The sequence below is a fragment of the Coloeus monedula genome (assembly GCF_965178545.1).
Source record: "Coloeus monedula genome assembly, chromosome: 8".
Lineage (NCBI taxonomy): Eukaryota > Metazoa > Chordata > Aves > Passeriformes > Corvidae > Coloeus > Coloeus monedula.
In genome coordinates this window covers 26592941-26609772 of record NC_138788.1, presented here as the reverse complement: position 1 = coordinate 26609772, position 16832 = coordinate 26592941, and the positions used below count along the sequence as shown (strand labels likewise).

The following is a 16832-nucleotide window of genomic DNA, read 5'->3' as shown; positions in this document are numbered from 1 at the left end:
AGATTCCCCTTTGACTACTTGACAGAAATACATCAGGTGAAGCAAAAGAAAACTTACTTGGAAATAGTTTGTTTAAAGGGAATGTGTTGGAATGTACCCAACTGCTCACTATTTACAAGCTGAAATCCTACACAAAGGGAATGAACACAAAGCACAGTTGTCAAGGTCTGCGATTATCCAAAAATAATTGTCATTGACATTAAGTCCTCCTAAAATTTAAGAAGTAAAATATGTCATCCCTCATTTTTCTGCAGCCAGTATGTTGTATCACAGCCAGTGAACAGGCTGGGCAAGACAGAACAAATGTTCCAGTCCTCATTACACTAGGACTGCAGAGGTGACCTGTAGCTACTTGATGAGCGTTGCCAAGATGCCTACAGGTCATCTTGCTCTGCTGTCAATCATACATAGCTGTGTTATAAATTCTTTTTATGTGAAAAGTTGCACTCATTAAGCTGCATCTTAAAATCGGTTGGACAAGAAACATGGGCATGCTTAAACTGTCCTAGCCAGGTTTTAGATCAAGTTTTGTATAGGTTGCCTTGACTCTGCTCTGCGTTCAAGAACTGGTTTTAAAGTAGCTTTTTAATTTTAGAGCTATTGCTGTTCACGTGTAGGAAAGGCCTCAGCTTGGCAAAACACTGTGATGTTGGTGGAGGAACACGAAATGGTTGTGTTCTTGGTTTGGCAGGTTTTTTTGGTTTTCTTTTCTTTTTGCTTCTTTTATCCTCTTCTAGTGGTTGCAGGACATTAGGTGTTAGCAGCTTGTGAAAGAGTGATCCATAACTCTCAAACACCAGTGACTTCCTTGTACCAGGTCTGTTGTGTACATCTGCATAGACCTTGCAGGGCACTGGACAGCTCAAATCCTTCGTCCTGTGTATGTGCACACTTCCAGCTGGACAGCCCTACCTGTGCTGCATTTTATGGGGGGAAACCTTTGTTGCTAGAGAAAGCCCTCTCTGTATTATTGTGGGATGTTCCAAGGACATGGGTACTGTTCTCTGCTGTCCATGCTGTTTTCCCAGTGATCCACCAAGATCTGTCCCTATATTTTGGTCCCAATTCTCTACTGTATTTGTTCAGGAGATTTTAGGTAGAACCAGAGCAAAATAGAAGCCTGCCTTTATTTGGGAAGGAGGAAAGGAAAGAGGAGAAAAATAGACTGATAGGGAATTGAGGCTTTGGAATAAATAGTGGACTGAGCACTGGGCTGCCAGGAAGGCTGGGCAGAGCACAACTACAGCAGCATGGTATGAGCTGGGTAGTTGAAATAGTGCAAAAATTCTGGTTGTGCATATTTTAAATAGTGTCTGTGTCTGCGGAGGAGAGAGAATGACACATACTCATCCCTTCCTCCCAACCTAAGTAGGTGCAGTTGGATAACGCATGATGGGACAGGCTTGTATCGTAGCTCTTTGCCAAATGGGCTTTGCTTCTTCATGCGTGCCTTGTTCGGATTTAGGAGTGCAGCTCAATTTCCACAGAGGAACCTCCTTTAGCTTAGCTGGGGAAGGTGTCTTTGACCTGCAAATTAGCGGTAAAGAAATGTGAGTGAGGTTGGCTAATTGAGCAATTAACAGATCTCCGGATGTCACTCACTAAGAACAGAGCTGCCTTCTTGCCGTTTTCATCTGGAAGGGGGTAGGACTTTCATCCCATTGTTTCTAAATGCAACCTTTTAGCTGGCGTATGTGCTTTGTAGCATGTAGTAAAGTTTATTCTGCCCACTTGACCTCAACACTGAGGCTGATGTAACGGAAGCTGCAGCTGGGGAGTAAAATTATCCTTCTGTTTGGCTTGGTTTTTTTTTTTTTTTCCCCCCCTGGTAATTCTTAAATAAAAACTTAATGAACCAAAATTATATGCTTTTGTATTCTCTGTAGATCTGGGCATATAACTTCAATAGTAGGTCTGGGATGGTTCACTGACTTCTGTTTTATACTATTGCCTGTCACAGCTGAATGAAACCAGCATGATATATCAGATTTGTCAGTGTAACTCTGAGCAGTGTCATTCTACTGTCTGATGCTCTGCTGATTCTCTCATGAAACCATTTATCTATTTTAAGTCTTCACAGCAACTTTACATATCAGTCATGAAGTGTCAAATATCTTCTCTTAAAGACTTTAGAATAATAATCTGATATGTTGAATGCTATTATCAGTCCTCTTCAGTGACACATCCACTGAAAGCTCCCCTGCTCCCTTCGGCAAATCTTGGTTTATATAAAGTGTCCACTGGCTAGAGATAATCTTTGAGAAACAAAACAGAATTTACACTTTGATTACAAGGGGGCCCATATCTCCAGAATACTGTTTAAGTTACAAACTTCATGTATGTTTGTGGTATCTCCTGCAGCATTGACAGAAACCAAACGTGTGTAATCTTGGAAATGTAATTTTTGCTGTCAAAGTACTTTGCAAGGGGAAATTGTAATGATGGCTTCCTGGCTTTTATCTGTAGGCTTAAAAATAGAGCTGCTAAACAAAAAAATATTGTGGGACCTTCTTTTCTAGAGTGGATTTTTAACACTTTGGATTGTCTTGCTTCATGGGAGATCCTTTTTCTCTCTCTTCCATCCCTATTTCCATGCACTCACTTTTTTTTATTTCCTCTCTATGGGGAGGAGTCACCTGAAGGGCTTTCCTCTCAAAAAGCAGTAGTCCTGAGTTGAAAGCCATAGGACTGAAGATGTAAGCAGTGAAGGTGCTCACGGACAGAATAAGACAGTGGCAGTTCAGAAGAGCCTTACTGTTTCTCCTGAATGATCAGCCTCCAGCGCTGTTGGTTTTGATGGGTGACCACTCACCCATCTCTGTCTCACATCCTCACAGAGATGTTTGGAAAGTTGTTTTGGAAGCTAGGAATGAGCACCCTATGCATGGTCATCTGCAGAAGGGAAGCCACATCCCTGAAGAGTGAGACCACTGTGCCCAGCAAGAGGAGCTGCCTAGCTGAAGCAGAGCCTGGTGTTTGTGTGGAGGAAAAATAGAATAAACACAGCAATTTCTGTGGGAGCTGTAGTGGCAAGGGTGATCTCTGACAGCCTGGGTTATAAAGCAGCTTTGGTATGGGGGAAAGAAAAAAGAGGGCCTTCTTCCAAGACTCAGCAAATATATGCTTAGCTTGGTATTGCTGTCCTAGAAACATCCCTGGAAGTGTCTGAAACAATGTATATCTGGACAGAGCAGCTCTGAACTTTCCCCTGGCCCCTTCAGGGGCAAGGTCTAGCTGCCCAAGTGTCTTCTGCAGTTCAGTTTAGTGCTTTGCATGCAGTGGAAACCAGACATGTAGCTCCTTCTGCAGCAGACTTGAAAATAGAGGAGAAATTAGTCCAATTCTACCACACAGAGCAGAAGCCTAACTAGGAAAGCTGTCCTGTCCTGTGATTTGGAAGCTGGGGTTTCCTTTGCCAGGTTTCATTCATCAGGTTCCATCTCGTAGTGGAGTATTTCTGTGGGGAAGGTGTCATATGCTGATGGTGCTACTTAAAACTAGCTGGAATTTCTTACCAGTGATAAGCCAGTGAAGCAGCCCTTCTAGGGAGTGCAGCAGAGAGTCTTTTCCTCTTGGTAGCAAAGGTTTTGACAGATTTTGCCCCATCAGAATTAGAAAGATCCAAATGTGACCAGTCAAGGGAACTTGATTTCAGAGATGTAGCTTTACTGAATTTGCTGCCATCAGATGCTCTGTCAACATTACTTTCCCCTTTCTGAGGTATTATTTCTTACTTTGTCTCAGTAAGGGCTTGTTTGAATTATTTTTCATTAAAGTTTCCGTGCTTCACCCAGCAACAAAATGCAGTTGAGCCACAAAGCCAAACAGCTGCTTGGATCTGTTTTACTCTCTTAAAGGGTGTTGCTTCAAGCTGCTGCAACCTGTTCGCGTTTCCTTTGTTCTGCAGTGGTCAGGAGCTCTGGATTCACTTCATTTCCTGCCCATTCCTGTGCACTGGCAGCTCTCTGTTATTCCCGGCCTTGTTGTGACTGCTGGTAGAAAGTGCTAGGAAGGCTGGCTGGGGGGCACTGAATCACTTGCCTTCCTGCCTTTAATCTAGCTACAGAAACTCATGCTGTCACTGCACTGTAGTTTGGGTTGAGGAGAGGGGTTTGGTGACACTTTCTGTGTCTGCTGCTGCAGAGGAAGGATAGTAGATCAAGTTTTCAATGCCAGGTGTAATTTTTTAAGCTCCAGAGGGAAAGGTTGACCTTGAGTGTGATGTGAATGCTGCACTAAATGACTCCTGGGTAGGTGGAAGGAAGATGTTGACAAGTGTCTGTTCTGCTCTGTTTATTGGGTTGCTCTGAGCAAGTCTGCTTAAAACCTGTGCCCAGCTGGGAAGGGGATAGATGCTGGAGATGAATAGGGATGCTAAGTTTTTGGCTCAAACACCATACTTGAAATCCAGTCTGTGCTTTTGAAGTCTGTGTCTTAGTTCTGGCCCTCCTTCACCAGGGTCACACGTGCATTTCTCTGGAGTGAGGTTTAGCAAAAGTATGTTTGTAAAACACTTCACAACCCACGAATGCAAATGCTGCATCGTCTCCTATCATCTGAAAACCTCTTTTGTTCTTTTGTCACGGTTTTCTTAATGTTTCAAGCTCGTTGCTGTAGACCTATGCTGCTTGGGAGGTGCAAGTAGAGCAGTGTGCTGGGCCAGCCCCTCTGGGCTGGGGAGATGTGTCCCTGTGGGGATGCAGCACTCGGGTTTCAGTAACACAATGCTTTGTGCAGCCATGTGCGTGTGCAAAGAGCCAACTGGCTGCAGCTCCCGCGGTGACGCTCGGCTGATTTGGCAGCCGGGTTGATTCTGTCAAGTTACAGTATGGGAGTTAAGTCCAGCTTCAAATCCTCTCCCTTACCCGCTCAAGGAACTTGGAGGGGGGGAGGGAGGCGGGAAGAAGCGGGGGGGAGAGGGGGAAGGCAGCTCTCTGGGGACTTTGTGTCATTATTGGCATGGAAACATCTTGTGATTATCAGCAGCAGGGTAGTGGCGAGGGGCTGATTATCTGTCATGTCGTCAGCATAAATAACCAGTGGGCCCCTGAGCAGGGCTCCGCCTTTTGTAATGGCTTCGCGTAATCGCTGCACAACAGTTTAAAAGCAAGCAGTGCAGAAAAACAGCTGGACTGATCCTGACCCTAACTGATGTTGCCTTTTCTCCCCTCACCAGAAGAGAAATATGTCACTATCCAGCCGTACGCCAGCCAGGGGAAGGATGAGATTGGGTTCGAGAAAGGGGTCACCGTGGAGGTCATCCAAAAGAACCTGGAAGGATGGTGGTACATCAGGTAAAGAAGCTGTGCAACCTACTGAAACTGTGACAATGAGCTTTTCTGATCATTCACTGAATGTTTGCATTTAAATCATTCTGTAGGTGGACAAGGAAGCCCAAATTGTTCATAATGCCTCTTGAAGAAATGTAAGGAAAATTCTGAGGCGATACAATGGTGGCTAAAGTAACACTACAGTGTCTGCAAAGGCTGTGGACCATTCCAGAGAGGAAATGCCTTAACTTGCAGTTTTAGAGATTTTTTTTTTTCTTGCTTCAAGTTAAAAGCCCATATCTGAGTTAAGATCTGTGAGACCTAACAAGGCTTTCTGTTGTATATTATTTTAATGTTTCCAGTATAGGAGTTATTCTACAACCTATTTAAATCTATTTATAGCAATGCTGAAAGGCTGATTGTGATCTCTTGAGCTGTTTGGGGCAGGTAGTTCTACTTTCAGGGATACGAGATCAGTTTGCTGACTATAGCCCTTTTGCAGGCTTACCAATTGTTTCAGCTAATTTGCTTTGATTTCTGTGTGTCCACATTAGGTATTGTTGATGTAGAGGGACTGGATTCCAAGGGCAGGTGAAACTGTTATTGTGTATCGAATTTTGTTATGTAATTGGAACAGCAGTCATTGCAGAGGGTTTTGACTTGGGAATCTCCTTTGTAAATGTGGGAAGACTGTAGGCTAGATATTGTCTCAGTGATACAGGGTGGCAGGATGAGCACTTGATGAGAGCTTTATCTAGGTTCACACAGCATTTAAGTTGTAGTGCTCTTTCGTGGTTCTCCCTCTTGCCTTGTATCTGCATGTGAACCTGGCAGTGCTGTGACATCCCATTTCTCTTTGAACAAGATGTGGTACAACAGGTAGCTTAAAAATGGAGCTTTAGCTCTCAGCAGTGCAGAACATCTCATATAGTCATCTTTTTCCATTCAGCATGTAATTACAGTGATTTTTTCCTCTTTCCCTCCCCAAGTCGTAACTTGTTTTTGTTTGAATTCTGCTTGATTTATTGGCTATGAATGAGGACAGGGAAAATGCTGACTGAAGCAATGTTGTTGTTTTTCTTGATTTCCCTTACTTAGATGAAAAAAAATACCACTTTTCTATCTAATGATCCCATGGAGCAAATAAGCTAATAAAGATAGCAGTGGAGCCAGGAAGGCACTCTAGATAGGAGGAACTCAAAAATGCCTGGGTTTGGTCAGGTCACATTTTTTTCTCCCTTAATCATCTACAGAAGTGGAATCCAGATTTTCAGATAGGTTTCCTGAGGGGAGAACCATTCCAAGACATCTCTAGTTTATTTTTGTATTCTCTTTCTGCAGTGTAGCCTGGTTACTACTGTAGGTTTCCCTTTGCCGTATTAGCACTTCTGCAATAAGCTGAATTTTTTTTTCCCCTTTTCCTCACACGTTCCTTTGAGTCAACCCAAAAGACTCATTTTTCTACACATCAGGAGTACCTTCTGGAGTATGGTGACACTTGCTGCAGTGGTTTCCATGGCATCTTCACTCATGGCAATCTGCTAGAAGGACAGTGGATGCCCCAGCCCACCCCCTGATAGTTGAGGAGTGCAGCATGTGCTCAGCTTTTTTGTAAGGCATTTTTGATTTGAGAAACCTCTCTTCTTGCTGAAAGATGAGTTACAAGCTCCCCACATGTGTGACAAGCATGTGGGGTGTCAACTGCACTCCTCTCTGCTGCTTTGGAGCACTGTACTACTTTCTTGCTGGAGAATTAATCTCTTAGAAACAGTTTTTTTTCCTTAGGCAACACTTTGGAAATGATGATGATGTGGTCCATCCCTGCAAACTGATCCTTTGCAGCCTGGGTAGCTGTTACATGTAAACTGCCCTGAATACTGTTAGGTGCCCCTCAGAAAAGGACTCCCTTCCAGCAGAAATTTGCTACTCTGAGTATTGAGCACCTTAGAAGGAGCAACTCCTTCTCCTGTTCTTAGTGTGAGGGGAGAGGGAGCAGGAAGAGAATGCAGTTGGATCCTGGGCTGGATAACAGACTGAACACGCTTCAGTGTGTAGAGATAAAAACAAATCCAGTAGTTTGTAAATGGAATCCACCTTAAAGACATTAGTTTGTTCCACCTTAAATACGTAATTTCTCGAAATTCTTGGCCATGTGCTGATCCTCATTTCCTGTCCTTCTTTTTCTTTTCTTCTTTTTTTTTTTTTTTAATTTTTTTTTTTTATTTCCCTGGTTTGCTTCCCTCTGGAGTAATTCCAGTGCTCTGGAGCTGGAAAGCAGATGTGACTCTGACTTACAGAGGCACTTCTGACTTTTTTGACATTCCTATGGTTTTAATCCATTTTTTCCTTCATGTAATATAAACAGGAGGGTTTTAGAAGCATGAAGGAACCAAATCACTGCACCTAAGACCCTCCCAATTCAGTGCTGTACAAGCTAGATGCAGTATTGGTGTCTGTCTGGAGAAATTAAAGAAAGGCTCTGTCCTAGGATCCTGCTTACTGTTCTGTTGAATTCAGTACATCTGTTCTTCCCAGTGTGGCATTAGCATCTGTCATTTAGATCCTACTTTGCCTCCAGGTGACAGTAATAGATAAAATCTTGTGGTGCCCAGGTGGACTGGGTGCAGGGCAAGTAAGTACCAATATGCTAAATAAAGCTTTTGTTTTTTGCCTTCATCATCTTCATTTTGTGAGCCTCAGTCCATGTGAATGAAGTGCAGCTGGGAGATGCTGACAGCAGTGAAACAAGGAGGAATCTAGGATGAGGTTTGAAATGTATCCAGTAGGTTATGAATATAAACGAAGGAAGGATACTTGTGATTCAACTCTAAGGATGTGAAATGAAAGTTGTTACTGGTTCAGGACTTCTTTGAAACTGCTTAGTAGTTGTTTTTGTTCTTTCCTCTATGAAATGGGGAAGATCAAGGAATCTGCTAAGGTTATATTTTCAAATGGCTGAAAGATTACCAAATTCAAAGGACTAAGGTAAAAAATGTGAACATATTTCACTTACAGAAGTAGTTTTTATTTGTGATATTGCAGAAATAAAGCAGTTTCTGGTACCTACTGCTCAGCATTAACTTCAGGTTAAATTGGCTAACACACGGAGAGGTGTCCTATAGCAGCCTCTCTTCTGAGAACATGTTGCCCAGAGTTATTAACTGTCCATCTATTGCTGCTATTATTCATTGGGAGAAACCACGTGAGATCAGAGGTATTTGTAGCAGTGGGGTTACACAGGCTGATCCAAATGCATACAGTTGTCAGGAGAACTAACAGGCCAGTACAGAACCTGCCTGTGGCTGTCTTTCTGATCTTAAACATGGTAAGTCTCCCACAAACTAAGATGGATGTAAACTGTTTTTTCTTGCTGATTTTGCACAGTCAAGCTCTTTTGAAAGTAACCTTTGGTACTGAGTCCTCAGTGCATTGGCCGCTGTGGCTTTCTCACAGACAGAGGCCTCTACACCTCCACATCATATAAACTCACAAATATCCTTTAAAAAAACTTACTTGATGCAAAGGCAGCAGAGAGCATTGGTCAGTAGCTCTGCAAAAGGGCTGTCAACTGCAAAAGGGAATGAAGCCAAAAGTCCTCAGGGCTGGAAAAGGGCACTGGGTGATGCCTTGACACAACAGGAATTGTGGCATGTATTGAGGCCTTTGTTCCTTTTCCTTTTTTGGCTTGGTTTGTGGCCTAGCAGAAAAGCCTCAAAAGGGACAGGATTGAATAGATCCAAGTTGCTGCTTGAGACAGTATCACTCAGTGGGTGCTGTGTATCTTTTAGAAGTCAAATCAAGATAGTACCAGATTGCTACTTCTTGTTAGTCTTCATGCATCAAATAAAACTCAGAATTGTTGGGATGCTTTCCTTTGACACCAGAATAATTGGAAAAACTTGTCACTAAACTTCCTGAGCAGGAGAGATCCTCTATCTTTGCCTTCATGTGTGACAGAAGGCAGGTACGTAGGGAGAAGCAGAATCTCTAGTATCCTGCCTGGTCTAGGTGGGTGGGGAGGAAAAGGTAGGATTTTGGACAGAAAGATCCTCATAGTCATTGCTAGAAGTACAACAACTGTATTTGCTTTTATACAGGAAGAGTAATAAAGAAGTCTAGAGAATCAAATCTACACTGCATTTTCCTGTTCTGCCTGTAAAGTCCCAGAGCCTCTGTCAAGTGTGTGGATGTGGTGAGGGAGCCCAGGATGAGACTTGATGCGGAGATCTCACTGGAAACCTCAGAATGCAAGTGTTGTCATGACAAAGATGCTCACCTGCCAGGGAATGATTTGCTCATATCCCATGTGCCCCAGCTCCTTCCTCTGCTGTCTAATGAGGCTCCCTTTTCAATAAAGAACCTTGGAGTCCTACTGTTTTAACCTGTGTACTTCCTGGGCACCAGGATTTTAATGGTGCCTGCTTTCCCACTTTATAGTTCAAGTGGCTGCTTTGGGTATCTTGAGAGATTAAAGAGAGGAGGTTTTCAGTGACTCCCACTGAAATGGCAAGTTAGGGTTTCATTTGGGAAAGCAGAGTTCATCCAGGTTGTCCTCCCTGGAGTCTGATTGTAATCTGAAATCCCTGCTGAGGTGTTAGGAATGGCAGGAGTTAGAAAAAACATCTTCCCTAAAGCCCAGTTGTAGAAGAATTACTTCAGTTTGAAGTGTAGCATGATCAGCTCGGGATGGTGCTTCGGGAACATGCACTGGATTCAGGTGTCTGTTCACATTTCCCAGTTTATTTCTTCAAATAGCCTCTAGCTAGTTCAGGAAAATGAGTCTCCATCAAAGCCATTTTTCCTTAGTCAAATTGTTTCTTGATCTAGCAGTGCTAGAAGAAGCTGTAGTAGTTTCAGGGTCCCATATGCTCCATGAGAGAAAGCTGGTCATGCAGAGCTGGGAATTATGGAAGGAGGGCCAGTGTTCTTTGTGATTTCAGGGAGGGAGACTTGCACAAGGCAACTAAACTGCAGACACAGGTTCTCTGTACCAGGTGCTGTACACCCTTATTTTAGCCCATTTTCAATTTGAGTTGCCACTAGGAAGTTTAGAAACTATTAAAATATTTTACTCACTAGTTTGCTTTTTGGCTGTATGGGAAAATACTGAGTTTGCCTGGTACTGTCTAGGGGAGGCATAAAACAAACTGGTGAAGCTCTTTACCTTGTGTGTAACTATTTCTTGTCCAAAGAGACTCCTTACTTAGGATGATTAGTGGCTTTCAACTACAGAGTTCACTGCTGGCTCAGCTGACTTTGATATGTCTAATCAATAGATAATAAGTGAATAGAGACCACAAAATCTTTTTTGAGAGCTGCAAACTTTGTTTGATGTTGTCATCCATCACTTCTGCTTTAGCTGTTCTACCTGAAATGCATGAGAAGGCTGTGTTTGATGTGGTGGTGTTTACTTTTGCCTCTGCAGGTATCTGGGCAAAGAAGGCTGGGCCCCAGCTTCATACCTGAAGAAGGCTAAAGATGATCTTCCATCTAGGAAAAAGAACTTAACTGGGCCAGTGGAAATCATAGGAAACATCATGGAGATCAGTAACCTGCTGAACAAGAAATCTACTGACAAGGAAGCTCAAGTAGAAAACGAGTCTGCAGAAACTCATATCACCAAGAAGGAAATCAGTTTGCCCATCCTGTGCAATGACTCTAATGGCAATGCCATGATGACTTCAGACAAGCAGGCTTCCAAACTGGCCCAGGGATCCCCAGCCATAGCAAGAATAGCACCACAAAGAGCTCAAATAAGTAAGGCAGTAAAGTAGTCGGGGTTTTCACAGGCTTGCAATGAATTCTTGTTCTCTACCTTTCAGGGCTGGCATTGCCTGTCAGCTAAGGTCCCACATGTCCTGGCCTTACAGCCCACTCCACACAAACAGACCTTTGCATAGTCTGTAGATGTATCAACAGGGACTCCAGAATGTGGTCCTTCACTAGTAGTGATAAAATTTGACTTCACGTTATACACAGGCTGGCTGGTGGTTCTGTATCTTACCCTGCATGTGTTAACTTTGTTAATTTTTCCAGAGAAGAATACTTTTTTCCTTTTGAACACTCTAAAATGTGCCCTTCTACCCCAGAAATGCAGATGATGTGATGGCATGTTCAAGTTGAGGAGACCACCTGTGTCTTCTCTTGCATTTGTTCTGCTGTTTTCCTGGGGGCAAGTTACAATGATTTTACTACTTCATCTGCAAAATGCAGATGCTGACACTATTCTGTGCAAGGAATGGCAAAATACTATGAGAGAGGACAGTGTGAGTGTTTAATGAATTATTTTTACTGCTGGGGGGAAAATAGGTATCAGGCCAGTTCTTTGTTGGCCAGTCTCCAACAGAGCTGGTCAGTTCCAGCAGAAAATACAATCCACTACTTTCTGGCAGTGATCTCCTCTTAAATTTGCTGGCTTAGCAGAGATGAATAGCTAAGCTACCTTGGTATTTCTAATATACCCTCATAGTTTCCTATCTTGTTTCATAGAGGTGCCTTAAATATTCCAAATACTGACTTCTATTCTCAAACTGTGTAACAGCAGAGAGCTGCTGAAAAATGTGTTTAGCAGTATTTGCAAAGTTAAATAAACTCTCCCTTTTCCCTTTCCTGCTCAGGTTCTCCGAATCTAAGAACAAGGCCACCCCCAAGAAGAGAGTCCAGTCTGGTGTGTATTGATTTATGGTTTATCTTAGCAGTGGGTAGGTGTCCGGGTGCTTTGTTAGACTTTGTGCAGCTGTACAAGGTGGGGGGGATATCTGAGAGATCCTTTTATTTCCATGCCTGTTCATTTCATTGTTTAAGTGTTGAGCAGACCTCAGGGCATGCTAATGATAAATCAGGTTTTCTGTTATTCAAAATGTTGCCCCAACTAATCAGGTCTGCAGGGAGAATATGATAGAGCTGCTGTGTTCTGTGCATGAGCATTGAAACTTGTTCAGCTGACTCAGAAGTTTGAAGTTCCTCTGGGTGTCCTTAGCCCAGACTGAAACTTTTGACCTTCTCTTAAGCAACTGGGAATGTCTCCCCTCTTTCTGTTGCTACCACCTTTGAGGTGGTGAAGCTTCACTCTCGTGTATGTTTAAAGTGGCTTGGAATCCTGTGGAAGGATGTATGCTACAGGAATGAGACCGCCTATGATTTCTTATCCCCAAAGCTAGAATTCTGGAAGTTTGTACCAATTTGAGATTAGAACTGTCATCTTCAATAGGAACTAGTCAGTAGTATATTTATATAAAAAGTCATGCTAATAGTTTTGCTGTACCCTTTATGAGCAGTATGTGACTTGTAATTTTTCTGTCACCAGAGATGCTTCTTAACAAACTACATGAATAGCATATTAGCATTTTCTTCCTATTTTTCTTTGCATTATTTTCAATTAGACTTTATTTTGGCAAGACTATGACACTTAATTGCATGCTAAAAATATCAGTGATATTATATGTGAAACCCTGAGCATATCTGCTGTTTCCAATTATCTTCATTTAATCCAAACCATCTTATTATCTGAAGGCATTTTATTAGGCTGTGCTTCTGCTGTATTTCAGCATTTATAGTGGAGAAACATCCAATTATAACATTGTTAGACACAGTTCCTAAGGTGCAGAGATACATTCTCTGTGAAATGCCACATGCTGTGTGTGATGAAACATCTACTGTTAGTTACAGAAAGGCTATCTCAGAAATGGAGGAGCAGGAGAATAAAGCACAGTATGTGATTTGCCCTTCTCCCATTGATGGCTCAGGATCATTTTGTGTCTTTGTCTGTGGATGCTCTGACCTATGGTCAAGAGATCCTGACAGAACTGCAGTTCTTTCATAGAACCCTGAGTAGGGAAGTGTAGAAGCTGTGCAGCTTCACCATCATCTAGTTGCCCTGCAAATGAGCACTGTGCTAATCTGAAAAGATTTCAATATTGAAATTCCTGAAAGGACCCTTATCCCATTTGTCACCTTAAAAAATAATTACAGCAAACTCTAAAATGTGGCAGCTTAATGTAAAGGCACTTAGCTTTTCGAAGAGTCTGGTATGATGCCAGAATGGCTGTAAATAGCAGTATCCCACTTCCCATAGAGCCTTTATGAAGGTTGTGTTGGGACTGTGTAGAGGTTCTGGGTCTGTTGTGGAGAGGAACTGGAATTGTTTTGATCAAATAGTAAAGTCCTTCCCATCTAGCACTTCAGCTGGGCAAAGCTAGGGGGGGTCTATGATATTATCCTTGTTTCTTGCTGCCAGGGATGTCCATTAGCTTATATCACTGACTAATTAAGATTGTTTAAAAAGTCCAGCAGCAGATTAAGAGCAATAAATCATTGGGATTACATTTTTAAATGGTATATTTAATGATAGGCAGAATCTGTTAGGGGCCTGTTGCAATGCAATTTTCTGCAGTTGCGTTGAGTCATCAGGAGCTGGGTCTTTCTGGACAAAATCTCAGCATAAATGGGCTGCTCTTAGTGTACCTGGAATGGCAGCTCACACTTTATCACCCACGAGTAAAACTTTTTACTATTCAGGTAAAGATTATCACACTTTTAATAGTTGGTGAAGGTGGCATGAACAGTGAATATGTTGAAAGGCTTTTCTCTTTTAGCCCATATCAATGCATCAGCTCCCACTCTGGAGAACTGGGCAGTTACCATTAGGAAGTAGCACAGGAAGAAAGAGGAGTCTTAGTGAATAAAAGCAATTTTTTTTTTTCATGCTGCTGTTCAGCTGACTGTTTCTTTGGTTTGAATGAACAAAGCATCCTATTTGCCGTAGGGTTTTCAGTTACCCAAGCCACCAGAGCCACCCTCCGTGGAAGTGGAATATTACACCATTGCTGAATTCCAGTCGTGCATCTCTGATGGCATAAGCTTTCGTGGAGGACAAAAAGCAGAGGTGAGCCTTAACAGTGTATCTGGAAAAATCGTAATATTTATCTGTTGCTTGGCAGTGGATTGGAAGGGGAGGAGTGGAAAGCAGTGGGTTGAGATTTTTGTCTAAGTCACATGTGCCTTGTTACCTCTTAGGTTATAGAAAAGAATTCTGGTGGCTGGTGGTATGTGCAGATTGGAGAGAAGGAAGGATGGGCTCCAGCGTCTTATATTGACAAGAGAAAGAAACCGAATTTGAACAGAAGAACCAGTACTTTAACCCGCCCAAAGGTTCCTCCCCCAGCACCTCCCAGTAAACCAAAAGACTCTGAAGAAGGAACAACTCCTGGAGCAGTTTCTTCAGGAGATACCCAGGACTCTCCTCACAAGCTGAAATACGAAGAGCCTGAGTATGATGTGCCTGCCTTTGGCTTTGAGTTGGAGTGCGAAGTGAGTGAAGGTCATCATGAAGAGGGCACTCCTGAAAAACGACTGTTTCAGCCCCTCAAGCCCTCACCTGTGTCATCACTTCAGAAAGCTAAGTTCAAAGTAGGAGAGTCTTCAGAAGAAGCTGCTCATGAAGAAGAAACCATCTATGAGAACGAGGGGTTCAGACGTTATGTGGAAGATGCTTTGTCCAATAAGGAATCTAGTGGGGATTCCGATTCTCAGAAGAGCTCCTCTCTGTCCTTGATACGAAGAAATTCTCCATGTTCCAGCTCTCCTAAATCATCACTTGTGAAGCTCAAGACAGACAAAAACATTCAGCCTGATCTTGGAAAATGTCACTATTCCAGGAACGAGGAGACAAAACCAAGATCAGCTTCAGATGTTGGCTTACGTAGTGTGCCAAGAACAGGCATGAAGAAAGATCCCGGGCAGAGTCCTTCCATCAGAGCAAAGCCAATTGTTAGGCCCAAACCTTTCCTGAACAAAGCAGACTCTCAGAGTCAAGAAAAGATGGATATTAGCACTTTAAGGCGTCAGCTGAGGCCAACTGGGCAGCTCAGAGGTGGACTCAAAGGTTCAAGAAGTGAAGAGTCTGCAAGCCCCCCCCGCACAGCTTCTGAGAACCAGGATGACCCTGTTCGGAGAAGCTCAGCTGATCTCATCACAGCTCCTTCCCGTAGCATCTTCTGCTCCAGCCATACAGCCAAAACCGAGCAAGAAAATGACTCCAGATGTTTCTATGTGACCACTGACTCATACCAAAAGGTACAGGATTCTGAAATTTGCTTCCCAGCAGGAGTAGAAGTGGAAGTGCTGGAAAAGCAAGCCAGTGGATGGTGGTACCTGAAGTACGGAGACATGGAAGGCTGGGCTCCTTCCCATTATTTGGCTCTCCCTGATAACCAGCGAGAAACTACATCAGCAGAGACTGACTCCTCATTTGCCAGGAACAGGAAAAATGAAAACAAGTCAAACAGTTTAGAGAAGATAGAGAAGAGGGTTGAGGCTTTGAACACCATCAACCAGAGCAAACGTGCAACACCACCCATCCCAAGCAAACCTCCTGGTGGTTTTTCAAAAGCATCAGGGCCAGTTAAAATGAGGAACGGTGTGAGGCAACTTGCTGTCCGTCCGCAGTCAGTATTTGTGTCTCCACCCCCAAAGGATAACAACCTGTCATGCTCCTTGCGCAGAAATGAGTCTTTAACAACTACAGATCACCTTAGGACCGTCCGTCGGAATTCCTCCTTCAGCAATGCCTGGCCACAGCCTGGTGACACAAAGGGAAAGCAGCCGGAGCGGCTGGGCACAGAGAGCTCTGAGACCACCTCCAACCTCCCCACGCAGAGGAATGGGATCCCTGTCTCCACAGTCAGGCCAAAGCCCATTGAGAAATCCCAGTTCATCCACAACAATCTCAAAGACATCTATGTTTCCATTGCAGACTATGAAGGGGATGAGGAGACTGCAGGGTTTCAGGAAGGTGTCTGCATGGAGGTCCTCGAAAGGAACCCAAATGGCTGGTGGTACTGCCAGATCATGAATGGTGTGAAGCCATTCAAAGGCTGGGTGCCCTCAAATTATTTGGAGAAAAAGAACTAATATTGCAATATCGTTAATCTCCCTAATTTATACTGTTCCTGCTGTGTACATGTGGAAAAAACAATTGCTACACAAAAAGACGTTTCCCTGTGCTCCAGTTTGTACAAAGGAGTCTATACTGAGGACAAATCTGCCATGTTCTGGAGAGGTTTGTGGGGTTTACATGCTGTAAGCAACGACAAGGAAGATGCAGCATAGTCAAATGCCTTTTTGTGAAGTTGTTAATAATCTTGTATGTGTAACAGGGTATGACATCCCATCCTTCCCATTATTGATAGGAAACCAAATGTGTGCCTTTTGTGAGAGAAATACACATGCATCTACTTGGGGAGTTTTGTGCCAAACTGTTTTACAATCCTGGCTCCCTTTCTCCTCATTTTTGTCCATACGTGGAACACCCAAGAATTTTGGATGCTTTTCCACAACTTACAGTGAGAAGCAAATGAAAGTTTATGAAACACAGAGGGACTCTAATCCTTTGGACATGTTCAATTTTTTTTTTTTTTTTTTTTTTTTACTATACTCAACAGTTGGTAGGTCTAGAGTTGGAGCCTTTTCATCATGGAGAGTTTTGGTCTCTGATGTCAGTGTTGTTACAGCTAACTCACCGGAAAAGGCCATCAGGTGGTGTGGGTTGGGGGCTTTTTATTT

The 16832-nt window shown here is 43.1% G+C and overlaps 1 protein-coding gene across 1 annotated transcript in view; it reads left to right on the top strand.

Annotated features, from left to right (window-relative positions):
- SH3PXD2A (SH3 and PX domains 2A) overlaps window positions 1–16691 on the top strand; it is a gene marked incomplete at its 5' end in the record, with an annotated part of 198359 nt that extends 181668 nt beyond the window's left edge. Inside the window, 5 exons of the mRNA XM_082285840.1 lie at window positions 5177–5294; window positions 10696–11027; window positions 11888–11937; window positions 14035–14154; window positions 14286–16691. Coding sequence (XP_082141966.1) covers window positions 5177–5294; window positions 10696–11027; window positions 11888–11937; window positions 14035–14154; window positions 14286–16181 — 2516 coding nt within the window. The 3' untranslated portion in view covers window positions 16182–16691. The remainder of the gene's footprint in view (window positions 1–5176; window positions 5295–10695; window positions 11028–11887; window positions 11938–14034; window positions 14155–14285) is intronic.
- Between the last annotated feature and the right edge of the window lie 141 nt (window positions 16692–16832).